Source organism: Ranitomeya imitator, chromosome 1, assembly GCF_032444005.1.
Source record: "Ranitomeya imitator isolate aRanImi1 chromosome 1, aRanImi1.pri, whole genome shotgun sequence".
NCBI classification, from domain to species: Eukaryota; Metazoa; Chordata; class Amphibia; order Anura; family Dendrobatidae; genus Ranitomeya; species Ranitomeya imitator.
The window spans coordinates 823,527,976-823,548,984 of NC_091282.1; the positions used below are offsets into that span (position 1 = coordinate 823,527,976).

The 21,009-nt window shown below is 41.7% G+C and overlaps 1 protein-coding gene across 4 annotated transcripts in view; it reads right to left on the reverse strand.

Moving 5' to 3' along the window:
* Window positions 1–21,009, reverse strand: part of TBXA2R (thromboxane A2 receptor) — a 226,653-nt gene that overhangs the window by 51,718 nt on the left and 153,926 nt on the right. For 3 of the 4 annotated variants that reach the window (XM_069740437.1, XM_069740446.1, XM_069740462.1), the window contains exon 2: window positions 1,500–2,468. In XM_069740437.1, the coding sequence (XP_069596538.1) occupies window positions 1,500–2,336 (837 nt within the window). In that variant the 5' untranslated portion in view covers window positions 2,337–2,468. Of the gene's footprint in view, window positions 1–1,499; window positions 2,469–5,403; window positions 5,503–21,009 lie in introns of those variants that run through there. The other variant, XM_069740454.1, reaches the window with a different exon arrangement.

Here is a 21,009-nt window from a genome sequence, read left to right on the forward strand (position 1 = left end):
GAAGGAAACTCAGAAACACCCACAGCCACCAGAGAAAGTCCATGGACAGAACCAGCCGAAGTACCATTCATGACCACAGGAGGGAGCCCGACAACAGAACTCGCAACAACACCACACTATTAGCACCATTTAGATTGTGAAATGTGGCCTTTACTCTTCTTCTTCTTTATTGTTCTTCTTTTTTTTATATAGCACTAACATATTCTGCAGCGTTTTACATTTTTGCACACATTAACATTGCTGTCCCCATTGGGGCTCACAATCTAAATTCCCTATCAGTATGTTTTTGGAATCTGGGAGGAAACCGGAGTATCCGGAGGAAACCCATGCAAACACAGGGTGAACATACAATCTCCTTGCAGATGTTGTACTTGGTGGAATTTGAACCCGGGACTCCAGCACTGCAAGGCTGCAGTGCTAACCACTGAGCCTCCTAGAAATTAAAAAAAAAAACACATACCATAAGATACAGCTTTCCCAAAACCCTGTCTGATAAGATAACAAATGCACATCTAGCAGGATGCAGCAGGCCTCCACTAATAAAAGTAAGGAGCAGCACAGGTGCAAACTACTGATAAAAACAGTAGTCATTATCTCAGTAAATTAGAATACTGTATAACATCAGCTTGAAAAAATGATTTTAACATCCGAAATGTTGGCCTACTGAAATGTATGTTCAATAAATGCACTCAATACTTGGTCAGGACTCCTTTTGCATCAATTACTGCATCAATGCAGAGTGGCATGGAGGCGATCAGTCTGTGGCACTTCTGAGGTGTTATGGAAGCTCAGGTTGCTTTGATAGCAGCCTTCAGCTCGTCTGCATTGTTGAGTCTGGTGTCTTTCATCTTCCTCTTGACAATACCTCATAGTCAGATTCTCTATGGGGTTAAGGTCAGGTGAGTTTGCTGGTCAATCAAGCACAGTCATAGTGTTGGTTTTAAACCAGGTATTGGTCCTTTTGGCTGTGTGGAGGGTATGTATGCGTTATACATACTCACAGCCAGCGCCAGCCCAGTGGCTTCACTCCATACACTAGGTATCCAGCCATCCAGTGGGCATGGCCAACTAGAGGGCACAGCAGGGATCTAAACAAGTGTATGGAACAAGGCTTTGCCCACTGGATGGGCTCTGGCTGGGAGTATGTAAAATGCATACATACCCTCCGGTCCTGGCTCAGAAACTGGCGAATCCTCACAGCTCACATTGCATGAGCTGGAAGGATTCATATGTAAGCAGCCACACAGAGTGAATGCAGACTTATTGATATGGACCAGGCAATCCCTTTAAATAAATGTTTCCTAATGATGTTGGATTTTAAGGAGACCTATTAGCATCCTTGGTGTCTAGTGCAATACAATGACTTATATTATCCTTCTTAAATTTCAGCAGTATTGATATGAATATGAAATTTCAACCTAAAAAAATAAACAGAAAAAAATGATAGCAACTTAATAATTTTCACAAAACTCTACAAAATGTGAAAGGCGTAAACTTACCAACAATGGAAGCCAGCAGACACTAGCAATTATCATGATCCCAACCAGCTGGACCATCATTTCTACTTCACTGTCTCTGCGTCTTTGGACTGACTCACGGTCATGATAAACTCTGCAAAGGGTCACAACGCTGATTGTATTCAGAATGAAGGAGAGGCACACGGAAAATATACCGATGAAAGAAAAAATTAATCCAAAGGCTTTATTCTTTGGGTCCTGTAGCAAAGTTAGGAAACACCAAGACTTCGGGTACTGTAATGTGTAACTACCAATGCCCATTATAGGAAATAATGCTAAAAAGAATGCGAAGCACCACACCATAACTACAATACAGTACGCTCTCTTTTTTGAAATATTGGCAGAATGTGAAAATGGTTTAGTTATACCAAAAAATCTTTCAGCAGCCATTGATGCACCTAGCAAGAGGGGGCATTGTCCATAAAAAACCATAGATAACCCAAAAAAGTTACAGAGATAACAGTTTTGATCAAGAATCTGCCAATCAAATTGAGTTAGATGGTAAGACACCACAATAATACCAGTCACTAATAGTCCCATGAAGTCTGTCATTACCAAACCCCCGAGAAATATTAAAAAAGATGACCTTGAACGACTTTGAGTTCTCTTGGATGCACCAACCAGGACACAAAAAGCAAATAGGTTGGAGGAAAGACCGATAAGGGAGAAAATTGCAGAGAACCAAGAAGAGGTAATAGGCTTTTGTCCATCCACAAAAGTAGTGATATTAATATATCGGAAGCAGGAGGCTACAGTTGAAGACAGTGGTTTTTCCATTGTGGGGCATAGACTTGTCTCCACTCTATTTCCAATACACATGCTTTGCTCCTCTTAAGATCTCATATACAAAAATGTATCTTAAAAATTATCACTTCATTGTTTTTGCAGTATTCAGAAATGTTTCACGTTCCCCATCTTTATCCATTAATGACTTGATATACTGATGAAAATCTGAAAGAAAAGGCACATTTTTCACAATTAATTGAGATAGACAAAATGGAAAAAGTATTCATAAACAAACATTTAAAGGGATTTTTTTTTACGTTTATACAATAGATTCATGACGCAGACAAGTTTTATTTTTCTTTTGGATAGAGAGATAGAGCCAAACAGTCATACTGAGGGTCAGGTGCATCTATGGCATTCCTGAGTCCCTGCGCAGTGGCAGGCACAAGTTAGAAAAATGCCAATAATATCTACTGTATGTTTCTCAATTTCTGAGCTCTAAAATTAATTAGTGACCATCATAGGGATGTATTAAAAGAGATTCGAAAAAACCCCATTTAACCCCTTACCGGCATCGGACGTACTATACCGTCCGATGCCGGCTCCCCTGCTTTGATGCAGGGCTCCGCGGTGAGCCCGCACCAAAGCCGGGACATGTCAGCTGTTTTGAACAGCTGACATGTGCCCGTAATAGGCGCGGGCAGAATCGCGATCTGCCCGCACCTATTAACTAGTTAAATGCCGCTGTCAAACGCAGACAGCGGCATTTAACTACCGCTTCCGGCCGGGCGGCCGGAAATGACGTCATCGCCGACCCCCGTCACATGATCGGGGGTCGGCGATGCTTGTGAATGGTAACCATAGAGGTCCTTGAGACCTCTATGGTTACTGATTGCCCGTCGCTGTGAGCGCCACCCTGTGGTCGGCGCTCACAGCACACGTGCAATTCTGCTACATAGCAGCGATCAGCAGATCGCTGCTATGTAGCAGAGCCGATCGTGCTATGCCAGCTTCTAGCCTCTCATGGAGGCTATTGAAGCATGGCAAAAGTAAAAAAAAAAAAGTTTAAAAAAATGTGAAAAAAATAAAAAAAACATAAAAGTTTAAATCACCCCCCTTTCGCCCCAATCAAAATAAATCAATAAAAAAAATATCAAATCTACGCATATTTGGTATCGCCGCGCTCAGAATCGCCCGATCTATCAAATAAAAAAAAGTATTAACCTGATCGCTAAACAGCGTAGCGGAAAAAAAAACTCGAAACGCCAGAATTACGTTTTTTTGGTCGCTGCGACATTGCATTAAAATGCAATAACGGGCGATCAAAAGAACGTATCTGCACCGAAATGCTATCATTAAAAACGTCATCTCGGCACGCAAAAAATAAGCTCTCAACCGACCCCACATGATGAAAAATGGAGACGCTACGAGTATCGGAAAATGGCGCAATTTTTTTTTTTTTTTTTTAGCAAAGTTTGGAATTTTTTTTCACCACTTAGATAAAAAATAACCTAGTCATGTTTGGTGTCTATGAACTCGTAATGACCTGGAGAATCATAATGGCAGGTCATTTTTAGCATTTAGTGAACCTAGCAAAAAAGCCAAACAAAAAACCAATGTGGGATTGCACTTTTTTTGCAATTTCACCGCACTTGGAATTTTTTTCCTGTTTTCTAGTACACGACATGCTAAAACCAATGATGTCGTTCAAAAGTACAACTCATCCCGCAAAAAATAAGCCCTCACATGGCCAAATTGACGGAAAAATAAAAAAGTTATGGCTCTGGGAAGGAGGGGAGCGAAAAACGAACACGTAAAACCGCAAAAAGTACCCAAATTTCACAACTACCACCAAATATCCTCCTGCTTTCAGGACATTACTATTACAGAACATTAAAATTAGGGAAAAAAATAATTGTAAGGCAGTTAGATGCTACTGTTCGATCAGATTCAGATGTTAAAAGCTCAGGAGGAGAAACACATTGGCAGAGAGAAAAGCAAGGCTGGCAGATCATATTATCATATATTAGAGATTATTATTACGTGCTCGGGCGCAATGTGCCTGAGAGGCCATTTCTAAGGAAAGCAAAAAATACAATTTAGATATGAGCTAAATACACTTGATGACACTGGTAAATGAAGCGATGCTGTGTCCTGGATTCGTACTGTGCTGGATGGTGCAGAGTCAGCAGCGTTCCAACCGGCTGCACTGATCCTGACACCTGTTTAACCCCTTCATGACCTTGGGATTTTTCGTTTTTCCGCGTTCGTTTTTCACTCCCCTCCTTCCCAGAGCCATAACTTTTTTTATTTTTCCGTCAATTTGGCCATGTGAGGGCTTATTTTTTGCGGGACGAGTTGTACTTTTGAACGACATCATTGGTTTTAGCATGTCGTGTACTAGAAAACGGGAAAAAAATTCCAAGTGCGGTGAAATTGCAAAAAAAGTGCAGTCCCACACTTGTTTTTTGTTTGGCTTTTTTGCTAGGTTCACTAAATGCTAAACCTGACATTATGATTCTCCAGGTCAGTACGAGTTCATAGACACCTAACATGACTAGGTTATTTTTTACCTAAGTGGTGAAAAAAAATTCCAAACTTTGCTAAAAAAAAATAAAAAATTCCGCCATTTTCCGATACTCGTAGCGTCTCCATTTTTCGTGATCTGGGGTCGGTTGAGGGCTTATTTTTTGCGTGCCGAGATGACGTTTTTAGTATTTTGGTGCAGATATGTTCTTTTGATCACCCGTTATTGCATTTCAATGCAATGTTGCGGCGACCAAAAAAACATAATTCTGGCATTTCAAATTTTTTTCTCGCTATGCTGTTTAGCGATCAGGTTAATGCTTTTTTTTAATTGATAGATCGGGCGATTCTGAATGCGGCGATGCCAAATATGTGTAGATTTGACTTTTTTTTATTGATTTATTTTGATTGGGGCGAAAGGGGGGTGATTTAAACTTTTATATTTTATTTATTTTTTTACATCATTTTTTTAAACTTTTTTTTTAACTTTTGCCATGCTTCAATAGCCTCCATGGGAGGCTAGAAGCAGGCACAGCACGATCGGCTTTGCTACATAGCAGCGATCTGTGTGAGCTGTGCTTGTCAGGCCTATAGTGCCTGACGCGAGGTTAACACGCTTTGATTAGCCACTTACTATTTTTGAGGGGAAGTTAGACTCTGGTTAGACTCAAATTTTCTCTGCAGATCAATCTGCTCATCTTTACTAAGTGGTTCAGTGAACAAAACATTGAAACTCCAAGTACTGATTTGACAAGAATATTTTGTCATCATTCTGGACTTGGCCTAGAAGCTAATATCCAGCAGATCAGGGTGAATTGCAGACATCTGAAAAATTAAGGGACAACACTGCAAATATTAAGTATTTTCCTAAGCTTTATGCATTTGTAAAAGTTTATAAACATATCAAATTGTACTTCAGTAACCATAGAAATATCTCACTAAAATATATAAAAGCACTGACAACAAATTGTTGAGAAAAACAACATTTTTGTCAGTCTCAAAACTTTTGGCCACAACAATTGTACATATAAGATAGCTTTTGGCCATGACTGTCTACATAGGTCATCGGAGAGAGTTGTTAAGTACTCATACACATTAGATTATTGGTCAAACATCAGCAGCCAGTGCAGAACTTGAATCACTGCTGTTAAGCATTTATAGTCAATTTCTGACAGTATCAGATTGGCCTTCTGCAATATGATTTCAAGATGCTGACGGGTTACTATGGCAGCCAGAATCAATACTATGAATATTTTTTACATTTGTCATCATTATGCATTGATATATTTTTATTCTATTATCAGGTGTTTGTATTCAGCCAGAATGAAGATAGATGACATTGAGTGAATTTTTTATATAAAGAAAAACCTTTTTATACATGTGTTTGGGGTGGACACGGATAATTAACATAAATATGAGGTGGAGTTTAAAGCAAGTTACGCCCTGAAGTCGCAGTGGTGAAACTTGAGTTGGGCTTTGCATGATGTTTTTATCGATCTATTGTAAGTACAATAAAATACCTTGGGAAAGAAAATCTGTACCGCAGTACTGCACTGTCGTTTGGCTTTTTGCCCTATGCTTTTTACATTCATTTCAGGACAATAAGAAGGCAAAGTTGAATAATTATATCCCCAGGAGAAGTGCAAAAGAAGAAAATATTACCTGTTTTGGGAATTTAGCACCTTGGAAGCGGACTCATTTGATTGTGAAGTCCAAACTCTTTAGTTATGTCTTCAGTCTGGGGAAGATGCTATGTTATTTCTGCAGTTTATCTGTGGGAGTGTGACCAGCTCCATTAGTGGTCGCTTTTCTATTTTTGGGGGGAGGGGCAGATTTGTTTGTTCACTTTTTGTAGGACTAAAAACACGGTTATGTGAATTTTCCTTGATTCTTTGAAAATATTTTGTTTATTGTGACATGCTGGGATTTTCCAAACTGGAAACTTACCGTAATTGCAGTAATTTTGATAGTCTTACGGAAAGCAATATCAGAGTTATTTTTTTCTGTAGCAGTTAAAACTCTGGGCTTAGTCCTGCTCTTGATCTGCTTACTGTTAAGTTATATGAAAAACATTTCTTCAATGTCCTGATTTGAATTTAATACCCACATAATATAGACACAGTTCTTTAGTTTGAGCCCAAAGTCATCATTTAAATCTAGTTCCAAAATGTTTCAGTAAACAGCTAAACAGGGGGATGGTCTAAATATACTTTATATGGACATAACTGAATAAACTGTATATTCAATGTTCATGCTCTGCCTGATGGCAGTGTATTACCATTAGTAATGAATGTATCACCTATATCATTTTTAAAGGGATTTCTCAGCACATTGATGGCCTAGGCGTTGATATTTACTAGATTATCTTCAAAATAGGTCATCAATATCATATAGAGGTTCCCCAGTTGGAACCCCAACTAATCAGCTGTTTGCAAGTGTGGCAGAGGCTGGATGAAAACTGTGTACAGAGTGGAGCAGAGCAAGTATTGCAGATAAGCTCTGTTAAAAGTCTCTACTGAGCAGGAATTTTCATGAGTTCAGGTTTTTGTTTACTATAGATTGACACGGAGACACCGAAGAGATCACGCGAATTCCACCGCTGCCACTATTTTGTAAAGGATAACAACAGGAGGAATCGTGCGGATCCCACCACTGCCACCAGTTTGTCATGGAGACGCAATTCAGCTGCCTCCAGTCATCAGAGCAATTACACAATTGAGAGATGAGTGATGGACGAGACGGCATCTGCTTTAATTTCTTGGCCCGTTATTTCAGTGCTCCACAGGATGCATGCGCCTTCTTCCTTTGCCACAAACGTTGGAAGCTGTTTTCCGGTAAGCCCCACAACTTTTTCACATTTCAATTCATTACTTACATATACTGTATCTACCAGCACATACAGTCACACTATAGGCCCCTGAAAAAGCCATCTTGTGTGGTGACACGTCAGGCACCTTTTCTTCCATTACCATTTGTGAGTTCAGAACCTTACTCCCATGTGCATGTGATCTAGTTAGCCCGGGGAAGTTAGCCAGCATCTATTTGTGATCATGAAATGAACTTTAAACTATTCGATTTGATTACATGCGGGTCTTGACGTGGCTGTGCCTTCTTATAAGCTGGTTTGGCATTTTCTGCTCATTTGCTTACTGGTGGAGCATCCTTGTAGTGTGTGTAGCACTCTGCTGGGTTATATTGATGTACTATAATATAGGCAGTTTAATATTTATACCTTATATCTTCATACAGTACTATATTGTAAAATATTTCTTCATATTTGATGCTGACCATATATCCTTGTTAGAATTAGGTCCTGCAAATTCTTTCACTCAATATCCATCTATTACTTAGTGTATAAACTATCATGGGTTAATGATTGTCATATTTCAGCTTTGAATTTTTAAATGTTTTTAAAAACAATTTGTTGCTATACCAATAAAGTATTGTATAATTTTTATGATGATCCCCGTGTACATGGTATGTTTATTTCCTTCCATTGTACCAGTTTTGTCAGGACAATTACGCAATTGACTGAGGAGTGATAGACGAGGCCGTGGCTCCTTCCACTACTTGGAAGGTTATTGCGGGACTCACAGTGTGCATATGATATATACACCTCCGATTCCAACATATGGTATACAGTGGGGCAAAAAAGTATTTAGTCAGTCAGCAATAGTGCAAGTTCCACCACTTAAAAAGATGAGAGGCGTCTGTAATTTACATCATAGGTAGACCTCAACTATGGGAGACAAACTGAGAAAAAAAAATCCAGAAAATCACATTGTCTGTTTTTTTAACATTTTATTTGCATATTATGGTGGAAAATAAGTATTTGGTCAGAAACAAAATTTCATCTCAATACTTTGTAATATATCCTTTGTTGGCAATGACAGAGGTCAAACGTTTTCTGTAAGTCTTCACAAGGTTGCCACACACTGTTGTTGGTATGTTGGACCATTCCTCCATGCAGATCTCCTCTAGAGCAGTGATGTTTTTGGCTTTTCGCTTGGCAACACGGACTTTCAACTCCCTCCAAAGGTTTTCTATAGGGTTGAGATCTGGAGACTGGCTAGGCCACTCCAGGACCTTGAAATGCTTCTTACGAAGCCAGTCCTTCGTTGCCCTGGCGGTGTGCTTTGTATCATTGTCATGTTGAAAGACCCAGCCACGTTTCATCTTCAATGCCCTTGCTGATGGAAGGAGGTTTGCACTCAAAATCTCACGATACATGGCCCCATTCATTCTTTCATGTACCCGGATCAGTCGTCCTGGCCCCTTTGCAGAGAAACAGCCCCAAAGCATGATGTTTCCACCACCATGCTTTACAGTAGGTATGGTGTTTGATGGATGTAACTCAGTATTCTTTTTCCTCCAAACACGACAAGTTGTGTTTCTACCAAACAGTTCCAGTTTGGTTTCATCAGACCATAGGACATTCTCCCAAAACTCCTCTGGATCATCCAAATGCTCTCTAGCAAACTTCAGACGGGCCCGGACATGTACTGGCTTAAGCAGTGGGACACGTCTGGCACTGCAGGATCTGAGTCCATGGTGGCGTAGTGTGTTACTTATGGTAGGCCTTGTTACATTGGTCCCAGCTCTCTGCAGTTCATTCACTAGGTCCCCCCGGGTGGTTCTGGGATTTTTGCTCACCGTTCTTGTGATCATTCTGACCCCACGGGGTGGGATTTTGCGTGGAGCCCCAGATCGAGGGAGATTATCAGTGGTCTTGTATGTCTTCCATTTTCTAATTATTGCTCCCACTGTTGATTTGTTCACTCCAAGCTGGTTGGCTATTGCAGATTCAGTTTTCCCAGGCTGGTGCAGGGCTACAATTTTGTTTCTGGTGTCCTTTGACAGCTCTTTGGTCTTCACCATAGTGGAGTTTGGAGTCAGACTGTTTGAGGGTGTGCACAGGTGTCTTTTTATACTGATAACAAGTTTAAACAGGTGCCATTACTACAGGTAATGAGTGGAGGAAAGAGGAGACTCTTAAAGAAGAAGTTACAGGTCTCTGAGAGCCAGAAATCTTGATTGTTTGTTTCTGACCAAATACTTATTTTCCACCATAATATGCAAATAAAATGTTAAAAAAACAGACAATGTGATTTTCTGGATTTTTTTTTCTCAGTTTGTCTCCCATAGTTGAGGTCTACCTATGATGTAAATTACAGACACCTCTCATCTTTTTAAGTGGTGGAACTTGCACTATTGTTGACTGACTAAATACTTTTTTGCCCCACTGTACATATATACAGTGACTGCCAAATGCACAATAACATAAAGAGTTACTAGCTGCCACCACCAATCATTTATACAGGCTGAATGGACACGTGCTACAGGTAGAGTATGGCTTTAGGGGAGCGGTTTACAGAGCAAGAGGAACAGAGCTTTTACATTTTATATATTTAATCTGGAAAAGTACAAATTATGCAAAAATGTTACAAAAATTACTACACCTAAAGTTGCAGAAATGGCTCTTTTCTTTATGGAGGGGAACTCCTTGACTGAGAAAATTACCTTTCTATAGAGATGAAACATGGCATGGATAGAATCATCCATTAGTATTAAGTTAGAGGGGTTAGAATGGTTTTATGGTGATGTGAGTGAATGCATCATGCTCGTCCCTTCGATATGACGGTGAAAATATATCTCCCATAAATAGGGGATTGATGCAAACCCTAATATTTATCACTGACCACTGGCTCAAAAAAGTCTGGGACCAATGCTTTGAACAGAAGAAGCTCTTGCCTCAGAAGTGTACTTCTCCACCTCTGAGTAAGTTAATCCAAGTCTTGGTGGCTGGTTCTCAGAGCAGATCTCTACTGTAATTACCTGTTCATGATATGATGTGCCTACTTCAGTGGAGGTTCAAGTGTCATCTCTTTCTCACTTCCTCAGTTATAATTAATCCCATATGTTCCATGTGAGGGTAATATGTCCCCTCTTCAGAGATGTCTTTATGGATTTTAAGTTTTTCTCTATGACATAGATTTTTTTAAACATTACCATTTGGCTAATACTTTTCAAGAAAAATGTTTAAGACCAAATTGAGACTTCTCTGATTTCTCACGTATGTAAAAATACAGACTGTTGTTTGTCAGTGTTTTGGTTTCGAGTGTCATCAGTTTGGGTAGTATCAGATTTTCCATCAATGATTCATGGGTCATTTTTCCCTATGGATAAAAAAGTGACAAAGCTACTAGGCTTTACAATGTTATTCACAGGTACAAAGTGTATTCAAAAATATTAACTTTGAGTTTATATATATATGAACTACATCCAAAATCTTTCTAATTGACCAGCTTCTTTCCTTTTTCTTTAGCTGTTGATTATTATTCTGCCAATTACTGCTTTCTTTTGATGAATGAATTACTGAATAAAGGGTAAAAAACGGTGTTTGCCTTAAAGCACTTAACAAAGGAAGGAACAGACTAATTACGTCTTCCCGACAGTTCCATCTCATGATAGCATTCATTATGTTTAAGTAGCTTGTTATTGATTTGCAATCTTTTTTTTCTGCCATCTAATGTCATTTAGAGAATCTTATTTCTAGACCCTATGTGCCCTGTTTCCTCAAAACAATGATGAATTAGCAGCTCAAGCTTATCAAGTAACAGACTTTTTTTTATCTAGTTCCTCCATATGTTCTCTTTTCCTATTCATGTCTGTCTTAATAGGATCATTAACCCTTTAATTACTGCCCTGTTGCTTTGCAGTGCTGAAGTACGGTACATACCCGTACATGTTTTGTGGGACGAGTTGCTGCTTTGAATTACAACATTAATTTTACCATATAACAGACTGGAAAATGGGGAAAAAAATTAAAGTATGGTGAAATTGTACAAAAATACTTAATTCCACTTTTGTTTTTTCAGAGGTGGGGGGACTTCTTTTTACAGAGTAAATTTTGAGGTAAAAAAAATGATCGAAAACTTGATTAACCAGGTCAGTACATGTATGGCAATACTAAACATTTTTATTATTGTAGCAATTAAAAAAATTGTGATTTAAAAAAAAAAAAATGTGTGTCGATACGCGTGGGTCTCCACAGCCGCACAGCCTATCTATAACCCACAAAAGCCATTATGGCCAGGAGCCTTGTGACATGCCTATACGTTGGGTAGGGTAAGATTACAGGACTGAGGCAGCAGATCTCTGGGACATAGGGGGTGCTTTTTTTTGGGCATACCTCTTTTTGGAGCCTTATTTGTAGGACGCAAAATTGTGTGCCCGTTTATTAGAGGGTAGCCTTGTACCTCAGTATAGGTCTGTGGGTCACAATATATTGTATATTCTATTGATATTGGCTTTGTGTTATATGCTGTATATATTTTGGCTGTGCAGTGCTGTTTGTTGTATTATAGTATCTACTTAAAATCTGTATGGACCCGTTACCCCAAGTGGGTTTTTAAATGTTTTTAGTTTTCTTGTGTGTGTTGTTCCCTCAATAAAAATGTTTTTGTATTTCTCTACGAATTTGTGGTGATCCCAATTTATATGCATACACTTTCTCTTGTTGTTTTTACTTATATATATAGTATGCAGATGGTGATCCCCTTAGGTGTATTTCATATGTGGATGGTGCCCGCTCAGCAAAGTGGTTTGTTAAGTGACATTATATAGCCAGTTTCTTTTGCTGGTTTTCTTGAGTGGTGGCACATCTTGGTGTATGTTTTATGACTATGGATTTAAGTGCCAGGAAAGCAGCGTGGCGTAACCAGGAAACAGATATTTTTGGACAGGGGGATATGATATCAGGGACTGATACCTCGGGTGATAATGGTTTTGAGATTCTGACCTCTGAAATTATAAACCTGCATAAGAACTTGACAAAGACATGGTGGAATATTAAGACACTGGATGAGTACAAAAAACAGAATCTCACCCCTAGGGGTTTACGAATCCAGATATTCCCTGCGTGGGAGGTGGACTCGGAATTTAAAGATGTCTGGGAAAAGGGACTGCATAAGTGCTCATATATTTTGATTGATCTTCTAATCGAACATGATCATCATTTATTGACAAACTTGAAGGAGGAGATCAGGATTAAGGAGGCAAAATTGGATTTGTTTGATAAGAAGGACAAAGTGTCCCCTTTTAAGGAACATCTCATGTCAATAATAGATAGATTTGAAAAGGATATTATCAGGGGTAAGAAGGACAAGTTTCAGAGGGACAGGTCGGATTATGCGGATGGCAGGGCTTTCAGATGGACACATCAGGGAAATAAAAGAATGGGCAGTAAAAGACAGAGGACCAAGGATGTTGATGTTGGCAAAGGGACTCAGGAGGTTGCATCAAGCGATTTTTTATCCACCGATACCAGCGACCGCGAAAGCGGCACAGACGGGGGAGAAGGAAGCATGGTGGGCCGCAGGAAGAGGAACGGTCGGCACAAGGATTGGTCACCCAGCTTCAAGCGGGTTACTCGATACAACAACCGCAAACGCTAGGAGGAGTTGCAACAATGGAGTGTGCCACGGGTGAGCTCAACATCATTAACCTGTCTACCTATAGTCTTTCCTGTACCGAAAGAAAATTGTTGTCCCGGGGTTTATCTTTTTCCCCAATGAGTACCCTTGATAAATTTGAACTAACAAAGGACCTGTACCTGTTTTGTAGACAATTGACTTTTAGACTGTTATATCAGAATCCCACAATGTTGAATGACATGACGGAGGCGGATAGGCTACTACTACGGGACCTTACGGAGTTATGGGAGGAGAGTGAGAACTACCAAGGTAAGCGTAGGTTTAGTGGCAGATTGCCATCACAGGCTACCCCGTCATTTACCCTTTTCCCTGCTATACAAATCTTCTTTGATAAGATGAGCAGGGATATTCAGAATTTGAAACCGGACAAAATTGGTCATAACAACTTGTCCAGGGAAGAAAAACAGGCCCTTGAGGGACTAAAGTCTAACGAATCATTTGAGATCAAAGAGGCTGATAAGGGGGGCAACATAGTGTTGTGGCCCAAAGATATGTATTGCAAGGAAGTCAAAAGACAATTGGGTAATCCACAACACTATGTTGCCCTACCTTCAGACCCGACATCGGTTTTTAAGTCGAGCCTTGACAGATTATTGAACAATGCCTATAACCAGAATATCATCAATAAGAGGGAACTTGATTTTCTGACAGTCAAACACCCGGTGGTTCCCACGTTTTATATGCTACCTAAGGTGCATAAATCTGTGGTGGAGCCACCGGGAAGACCCATAGTCTCGGGGATCGGTGTTCTGTATGAGAAGTCCTGTATTTATCTTGATTTTTATCTGCAGCCCATCGTCCTGAAATTGGATTCATTTATATGAGACTCATCGTTCCTGATCCAACAACTGGACCCTTTGGTATTACCGGATGACGTTATCCTTGCCACAATGGACGTGGAAGCGTTATATACTAACATCGAGCATGATTTAGGTATTTCAGCTGTGGGATACTTTTTGGACAAGTTCTTAACAGGGAACAGGGGGCACGACTCATTCATTCTGGACCTTCTTAGAATTGTTCTAGAAAAGAGCTACTTTATCTTTGATAGGGTATTTTACAAACAAGAAACGGGAACAGCTATGGGGGCTAGGTGCGCTCCCCCATATGCAAATCTATTTATGGGGTGGTGGGAGGAGACTCAAGTATCTAAGAATCGGTATTACATTGAAAACGTACTTAAATGGTACCGATTCATTGATGATATTGTTATCTTGTGGACAGGTATGGCAGAAGCACTAGAGAAATTCGTTGGGGAGCTCAACACCAACCAATGTAACATCCGGCTGACAACGTACCACTCTAGGAGCTCGGTTGATTTCTTGGACCTGAAGATTATGGTTAAGGACAACCGGATTAATACCACTCTCTTCCGGAAGAAAACCGCCACTAATAGTGTTTTACACTATTCTAGTTTCCACCCAAACCACCTACACAACAGCATCTCGAAGGGACAATTCCTTCGAGTGAGAAGGAACTGTAGCACCACAACAGATTTCCAGAACGAATCGAGAGAGCTCATGAATCGTTTTCATGAACGCGGATATCCACGTAGGGTTGTTTCGAGGGCCTATGAATTTTCACAACAGAGGACTAGAGAGGAAGTCCTCAGGGTACAACAGAGGGCTAACAATGACCAACTAAGTCTGGTAACGAAATTTAACAATCAGTGGAGCGATGTGCGTCGCCTAATGGAGGCGAGTTGGGGGATTCTATTGAGTGATATGAGATTGAAAGCACTCATCCCCAACAGACAGAGAGTTGTAGCCAGGAGAGCTAGAAATTTGAAGGACTATCTGTCTAGGAGCCACTTTAGGAGGCCAACATCTAGAACCCAATCAGGTAATATCATTGTTGGCTCTTACCCGTGTGGGAGTTGTTCTATATGCCCACTGATGTTGGCTGACATAGGCACTACTGTTCCCTCTTTGCCCTTTCAGGTGAAATCAAGAACATACTTTAATTGCCAGACACGCAACCTGGTTTATGCCCTAATTTGTGGTTGTCAAAAAATTTATGTTGGGCAAAAAACTCAACAGTTGCGTCGTCGAGTGCAACAACACATCTCGAACATTTCTACAGCCAGAAGTGATAAGGAAAAAAGGAAGCAGATTTTCTCTGTGGCTTCCCACTTCTTGGAGCACCATAATGGCAGTCCTAGGACTCTTCGTGTTATGGGATTGGAAGGTGTCACCCCTAATATCAGGGGGGGCAGACTAACGGATGAATTGCTGAGGAAAGAATCCCGTTGGATTTACGAACTTAAGAGTCTGACACCAGGCGGCCTGAACGAGGAACTTTTATACACAGGTTTCTACAAAAGACTATAGGGACCTGGCCCATGTGCATACTGTGGAATGTTATGGGTACTACATAGTGGGGCATGCTCATGTTTTTGTATGTATATATTTGGATATGTGGCTTGTTCCTTTCTCTTGCAGGGATAGGGGATACATATCCCCCAACGGAGGATTAATTAGGCTGTCACAGTGTGGCGACCAGAGATTTATATCTAATCATTATGGGTTTTTTTTTTTTTTTTTTACTAAGGGATTGTCATCTTTGCCTGTAGGAATTAGTAGCACTATCCTTTGCTCCCCATAGAACACTGCTATAATCTAACTACTTTTAGGGGTGCCTTATTAAAGGCTTACCTGTTATGAACAGGTGATTCAGAACCACAATGGACCTAGTGGTTAAGAGCACACAAAGTGACCTGATAGTTACTAACATAGGACGAGCTCTGAGACGTGGAAACTCTGCTGACCGCAATCCCTAATCCTATCATACCACACTAGAGGTAGCCGTGGATTACGCCTAACGCTCCCTATGCAACTCGGCACAGCCTGAGAAACTAACTAGCCCTGAAGATAGAAAAAGAAGCCTACCTTGCCTCAGAGAAATTCCCTAAAGGAAAAGGCAGCCCCCCACATATAATGACTGTGAGTTAAGATGAAAATACAAACACAGAGATGAAATAGATTTTGCAAAGTGAGGCCCGACTTACTGAATAGACCGAGGATAGGAAAGATAGCTTTGCGGTCAACACAAAAACCTACAAACAACCACGCAGAGGGGCAAAAAGACCCTCCGCACCGACTAACGGTACGGAGGTGCTCCCTCTGCGTCTCAGAGCTTCCAGCAAGCAAGAAAAACCAATATAGCAAGCTGGACAGAAAATATAGCAAACAAAAGTAACATAAGCAGAACTTAGCTTATGCAGGGCAGACAGGCCACAAGAACGATCCAGGAGAGAGCAAGACCAATACTGGAACATTGACTGGAGGCCAGGAACAAAGAACTAGGTGGAGTTAAATAGAGCAGCACCTAATGACTTAACCTCGTCACCTGAGGAAGGAAACTCAGAAGCCGCAGCCCCACTCACATATACCAGCGGAAGCTCATAGACAGAACCAGCCGAAGTACCACTCATGACCACAGGAGGGAGCTTGACCACAGAATTCACAACAGTAACCCCCCTTGAGGAGGGGTTACCGAACCCTCACCAGAGCCCCAGGCCGACCAGGATGAGCCAAATGAAAGGCACGAACCAGATCGGCAGCATGAACATCAGAGGCAACGACCCAGGAATTATCTTCCTGACCATAACCCTTCCACTTAACCAGGTACTGAAGTTTCCGTCTCGAAATACGAGAATCCAAAATCTTCTCCACTATATACTCCAACTCCCCCTCAACCAAAACCGGGGCAGGAGGATCAACGGATGGAACCACAGGTGCCACGTATCTCCGCAACAATGACCTATGGAATACGTTATGGATGGAAAAAGAAGCTGGAAGGGTCAAACGAAAAGACACAGGATTAAGAACCTCAGAAATCCTATACGGACCAATGAAACAAGGCTTAAACTTAGGAGAGGAAACTTTCATAGGAATATAACGAGATGACAACCAAACCAAATCCCCAACACGAAGTCGGGGACCCACACAGCGCCTGCGGTTAGCGAAACGTTGAGCCTTCTCCTGAGACAATGTCAAATTGTCCACCACATGAGTCCAAATCTGCTGCAACCTATCCACCACAGTATCCACACCAGGACAGTCAGAAGACTCAACCTGCCCTGAAGAGAAACGAGGATGAAAACCAGAATTGCAGAAAAACGGCGAAACCAAAGTAGCCGAGCTGGCCCGATTATTAAGGGCGAACTCAGCCAAAGGCAAAAAAGACACCCAATCATCCTGATCGGCAGAAACAAAACATCTCAGATATGTTTCCAAGGTCTGATTGGTTCGTTCAGTCTGGCCATTTGTCTGAGGATGGAAAGCCGAGGAAAAAGACAAATCAATGCCCATCCTAGCACAAAAGGCTCGCCAAAACCTCGAAACAAACTGGGAAACTCTGTCAGAAACGATGTTCTCCGGAATGCCATGTAAACGAACCACATGCTGGAAGAACAATGGCACCAAATCAGAGGAGGAAGGCAATTTAGACAAGGGTACCAAATGGACCATCTTCGAAAAGCGATCACAAACAACCCAAATGACCGACATTTTTTGAGAGATGGTGAGATCCGAAATAAAATCCATAGAGATATGTGTCCAGGGCCTCTTTGGGACCGGCAAGGGCAAAAGCAACCCACTGGCACGAGAACAGCAGGGCTCAGCCCGAGTACAAATCCCACAGGACTGCACAAATGAACGCACATCCCGCGACAGAGACGGCCACCAAAAGGATCTAGCCACCAAATCTCTGGTACCAAAGATTCCAGGATGACCAGCCAACACCGAAACATGAACCTCAGAGATAACTCTACTCGTCCATTTATCAGGGACAAACAGTTTCTCCGCTGGGCAACGGTCAGGTCTATTAGCCTGAAATTTTTGCAGCACCCGCCGCAAATCAGGGGAGATGGCAGACAAAATTACCCCCTCCTTGAGAATACCCGCCGGCTCAGACAAACCCGGAGAATCGGGCACAAAACTCCTAGACAGGGCATCCGCCTTCACATTTTTAGAGCCCGGAAGGTACGAAACCACAAAGTCAAAACGGGAGAAAAACAGCGACCAACGAGCCTGTCTAGGATTCAACCGTTTGGCAGACTCGAGATAAGTCAAGTTCTTATGATCAGTCAAGACCACCACGCGATGCTTAGCTCCTTCAAGCCAATGACGCCACTCCTCGAATGCCCACTTCATGGCCAGCAACTCTCGATTGCCAACATCATAATTACGCTCAGCAGGCGAAAACTTCCTAGAAAAGAAGGCGCATGGTTTCATCACCGAGCCATCAGAACTTCTTTGCGACAAAACAGCCCCTGCTCCAATCTCAGAAGCATCAACCTCGACCTGGAACGGGAGCGAAACATCTGGTTGACACAACACAGGGGCAGAAGAAAAACGACGCTTCAAGTCTTAAAAAGCTTCCACAGCAGCAGAAGACCAATTGACCACATCAGCACCCTTCTTGGTTAAATCAGTCAACGGTTTAGCAATACTAGAAAAATTATTGATGAAGCGACGATAAAAATTAGCAAAGCCCAGGAACTTTTGCAGACTCTTCAGAGATGTCGGCTGAGTCCAGTCATAAATGGCCTGAACTTTAACAGGGTCCATCTCGATAGTAGAAGGGGAAAAAATGAACCCCAAAAATGAAACCTTCTGAACACCAAAGAGACACTTTGACCCCTTCACAAACAAAGAATTCACACGCAGGACCTGGAACACCATTCTGACCTGCCTCACGTGAGACTCCCAATCATCCGAGAAGACCAAAATATCATCCAAGTATACAATCAGGAATTTATCCAGGTACTCTCGGAAGATGTCATGCATAAAGGACTGAAACACTGATGGAGCATTAGAAAGCCCGAATGGCATAACCAGGTACTCAAAATGGCCCTCGGGCGTATTAAATGCTGTTTTCCATTCATCGCCCTGTTTAATGCGCACAAGATTATACGCACCACGAAGATCTATCTTGGTGAACCAACTAGCCCCCTTAATCCGAGCAAACAAATCAGACAGCAGCGGCAAGGGGTACTGAAATTTGACCGTGATTTTATTTAGAAGGCGGTAATCAATACAAGGTCTCAGCGAACCATCCTTCTTGGCCACAAAAAAGAACCCTGCTCCCAATGGCGACGACGACGGGCGAATATGACCCTTCTCCAAGGATTCTTTTACGTAACTCCGCATAGCGGTGTGCTCAGGCACAGACAAATTAAACAGTCGACCTTTAGGAAACTTACTACCAGGAATCAAATCGATAGCGCAATCACAATCCCTATGCGGAGGTAGGGCTCTGGACTTGGGCTCATCAAATACATCCCGGTAATCCGACAAGAACTCTGGGACCTCAGAAGGGGTGGATGATGAAATAGACAGAAATGGAACATCACCATGTACCCCCTGACAACCCCAGCTGGACACAGACATTGATTTCCAATCCAATACTGGGTTATGGACTTGTAGCCATGGCAACCCTAACACGACCACATCATGCAGATTATGCAACACCAAAAAGCGAATATCCTCCTGATGCGCAGGAGCCATGCACATGGTCAATTGGGTCCAGTACTGAGGCTTATTCTTGGCCAAAGGCGTAGCATCAATTCCTCTCAATGGAATAGGATACTGCAAGGGTTCCAAGAAAAACCCACAGCGCCTACCATACTCCAAGTCCATCAAATTCAGGGCAGCGCCTGAATCCACAAATGCCATGACAGAATAGGATGACAAAGAGCAGATCAAAGTAACGGACAAAAGAAATTTCGACTGTACCGTACCAATGGTGGCAGAGCTAGCGAACCGCTTAGTGCGCTTAGGACAATCGGAGATAGCATGAGTGGAATCACCACAGTAAAAACACAGCCCATTCCGTCGTCTGTGTTCTTGCCATTCAGCTCTGGTCAAAGTCCTACTGCATTGCATAGGCTCAGGTTTATGCTCAGATAATACCGCCAAATGGTGCACAGTTTTACGCTCACGTAAGCATCGATCGATCTGAATGGCCAAAGACATAGACTCATTCAGACCAGCAGGCATAGGAAATCTCACCATGACATCCTTAAGGGCTTCAGAGAGACCCTTTCTGAAAATTGCTGCCAGAGCACATTCATTCCATTGAGTGAGCACAGACCACTTCCTAAATTTCTGACAATATATCTCTACCTCATCCTGACCCTGACACAGAGCCAGCAAGATTTTCTCTGCCTGATCCACTGAATTAGGTTCGTCATAAAGCAATCCAAGCGCCAGGAAAAACGCATCAACATCACGCAATGCCGGATGCCCTGGCGCAAGGGAAAATGCCCAGTCTTGAGGGTCGCCACGTAATAAAGAAATAATGATCTTTACTTGTTGAACTGGGTCACCAGAGGAGCGGGGTTTCAAAGCCAGAAATAGTTTACAATTATTTTTGAAATTCAGAAACTTAGCTCTATCTCCAGAAAATAACTCAGGAATAGGAATTTTAGGTTCTAACATAGGATTCTGAACCACTAAATCTTGAATGTTCTGAACACTTATAGCGAGATTATCCATCAAAGAGGACTGACCTTGAATGTCCATGTCTACACCTGTGTTCTGAACCACCCTGATGTAAAGGGGAAAAGAAAGACAAAACACAGTGCAAAGAAAAAAAAATGGTCTCAGAACTTCTCTCTTCCCTTTATTGAGAAGCATTAGTACTTTGGGCCTCCAGTACTGTTATGAACAGGTGATTCAGAACCACAATGGACCTAGTGGTTAAGAGCACACAAAGTGACCTGATAGTTACTAACATAG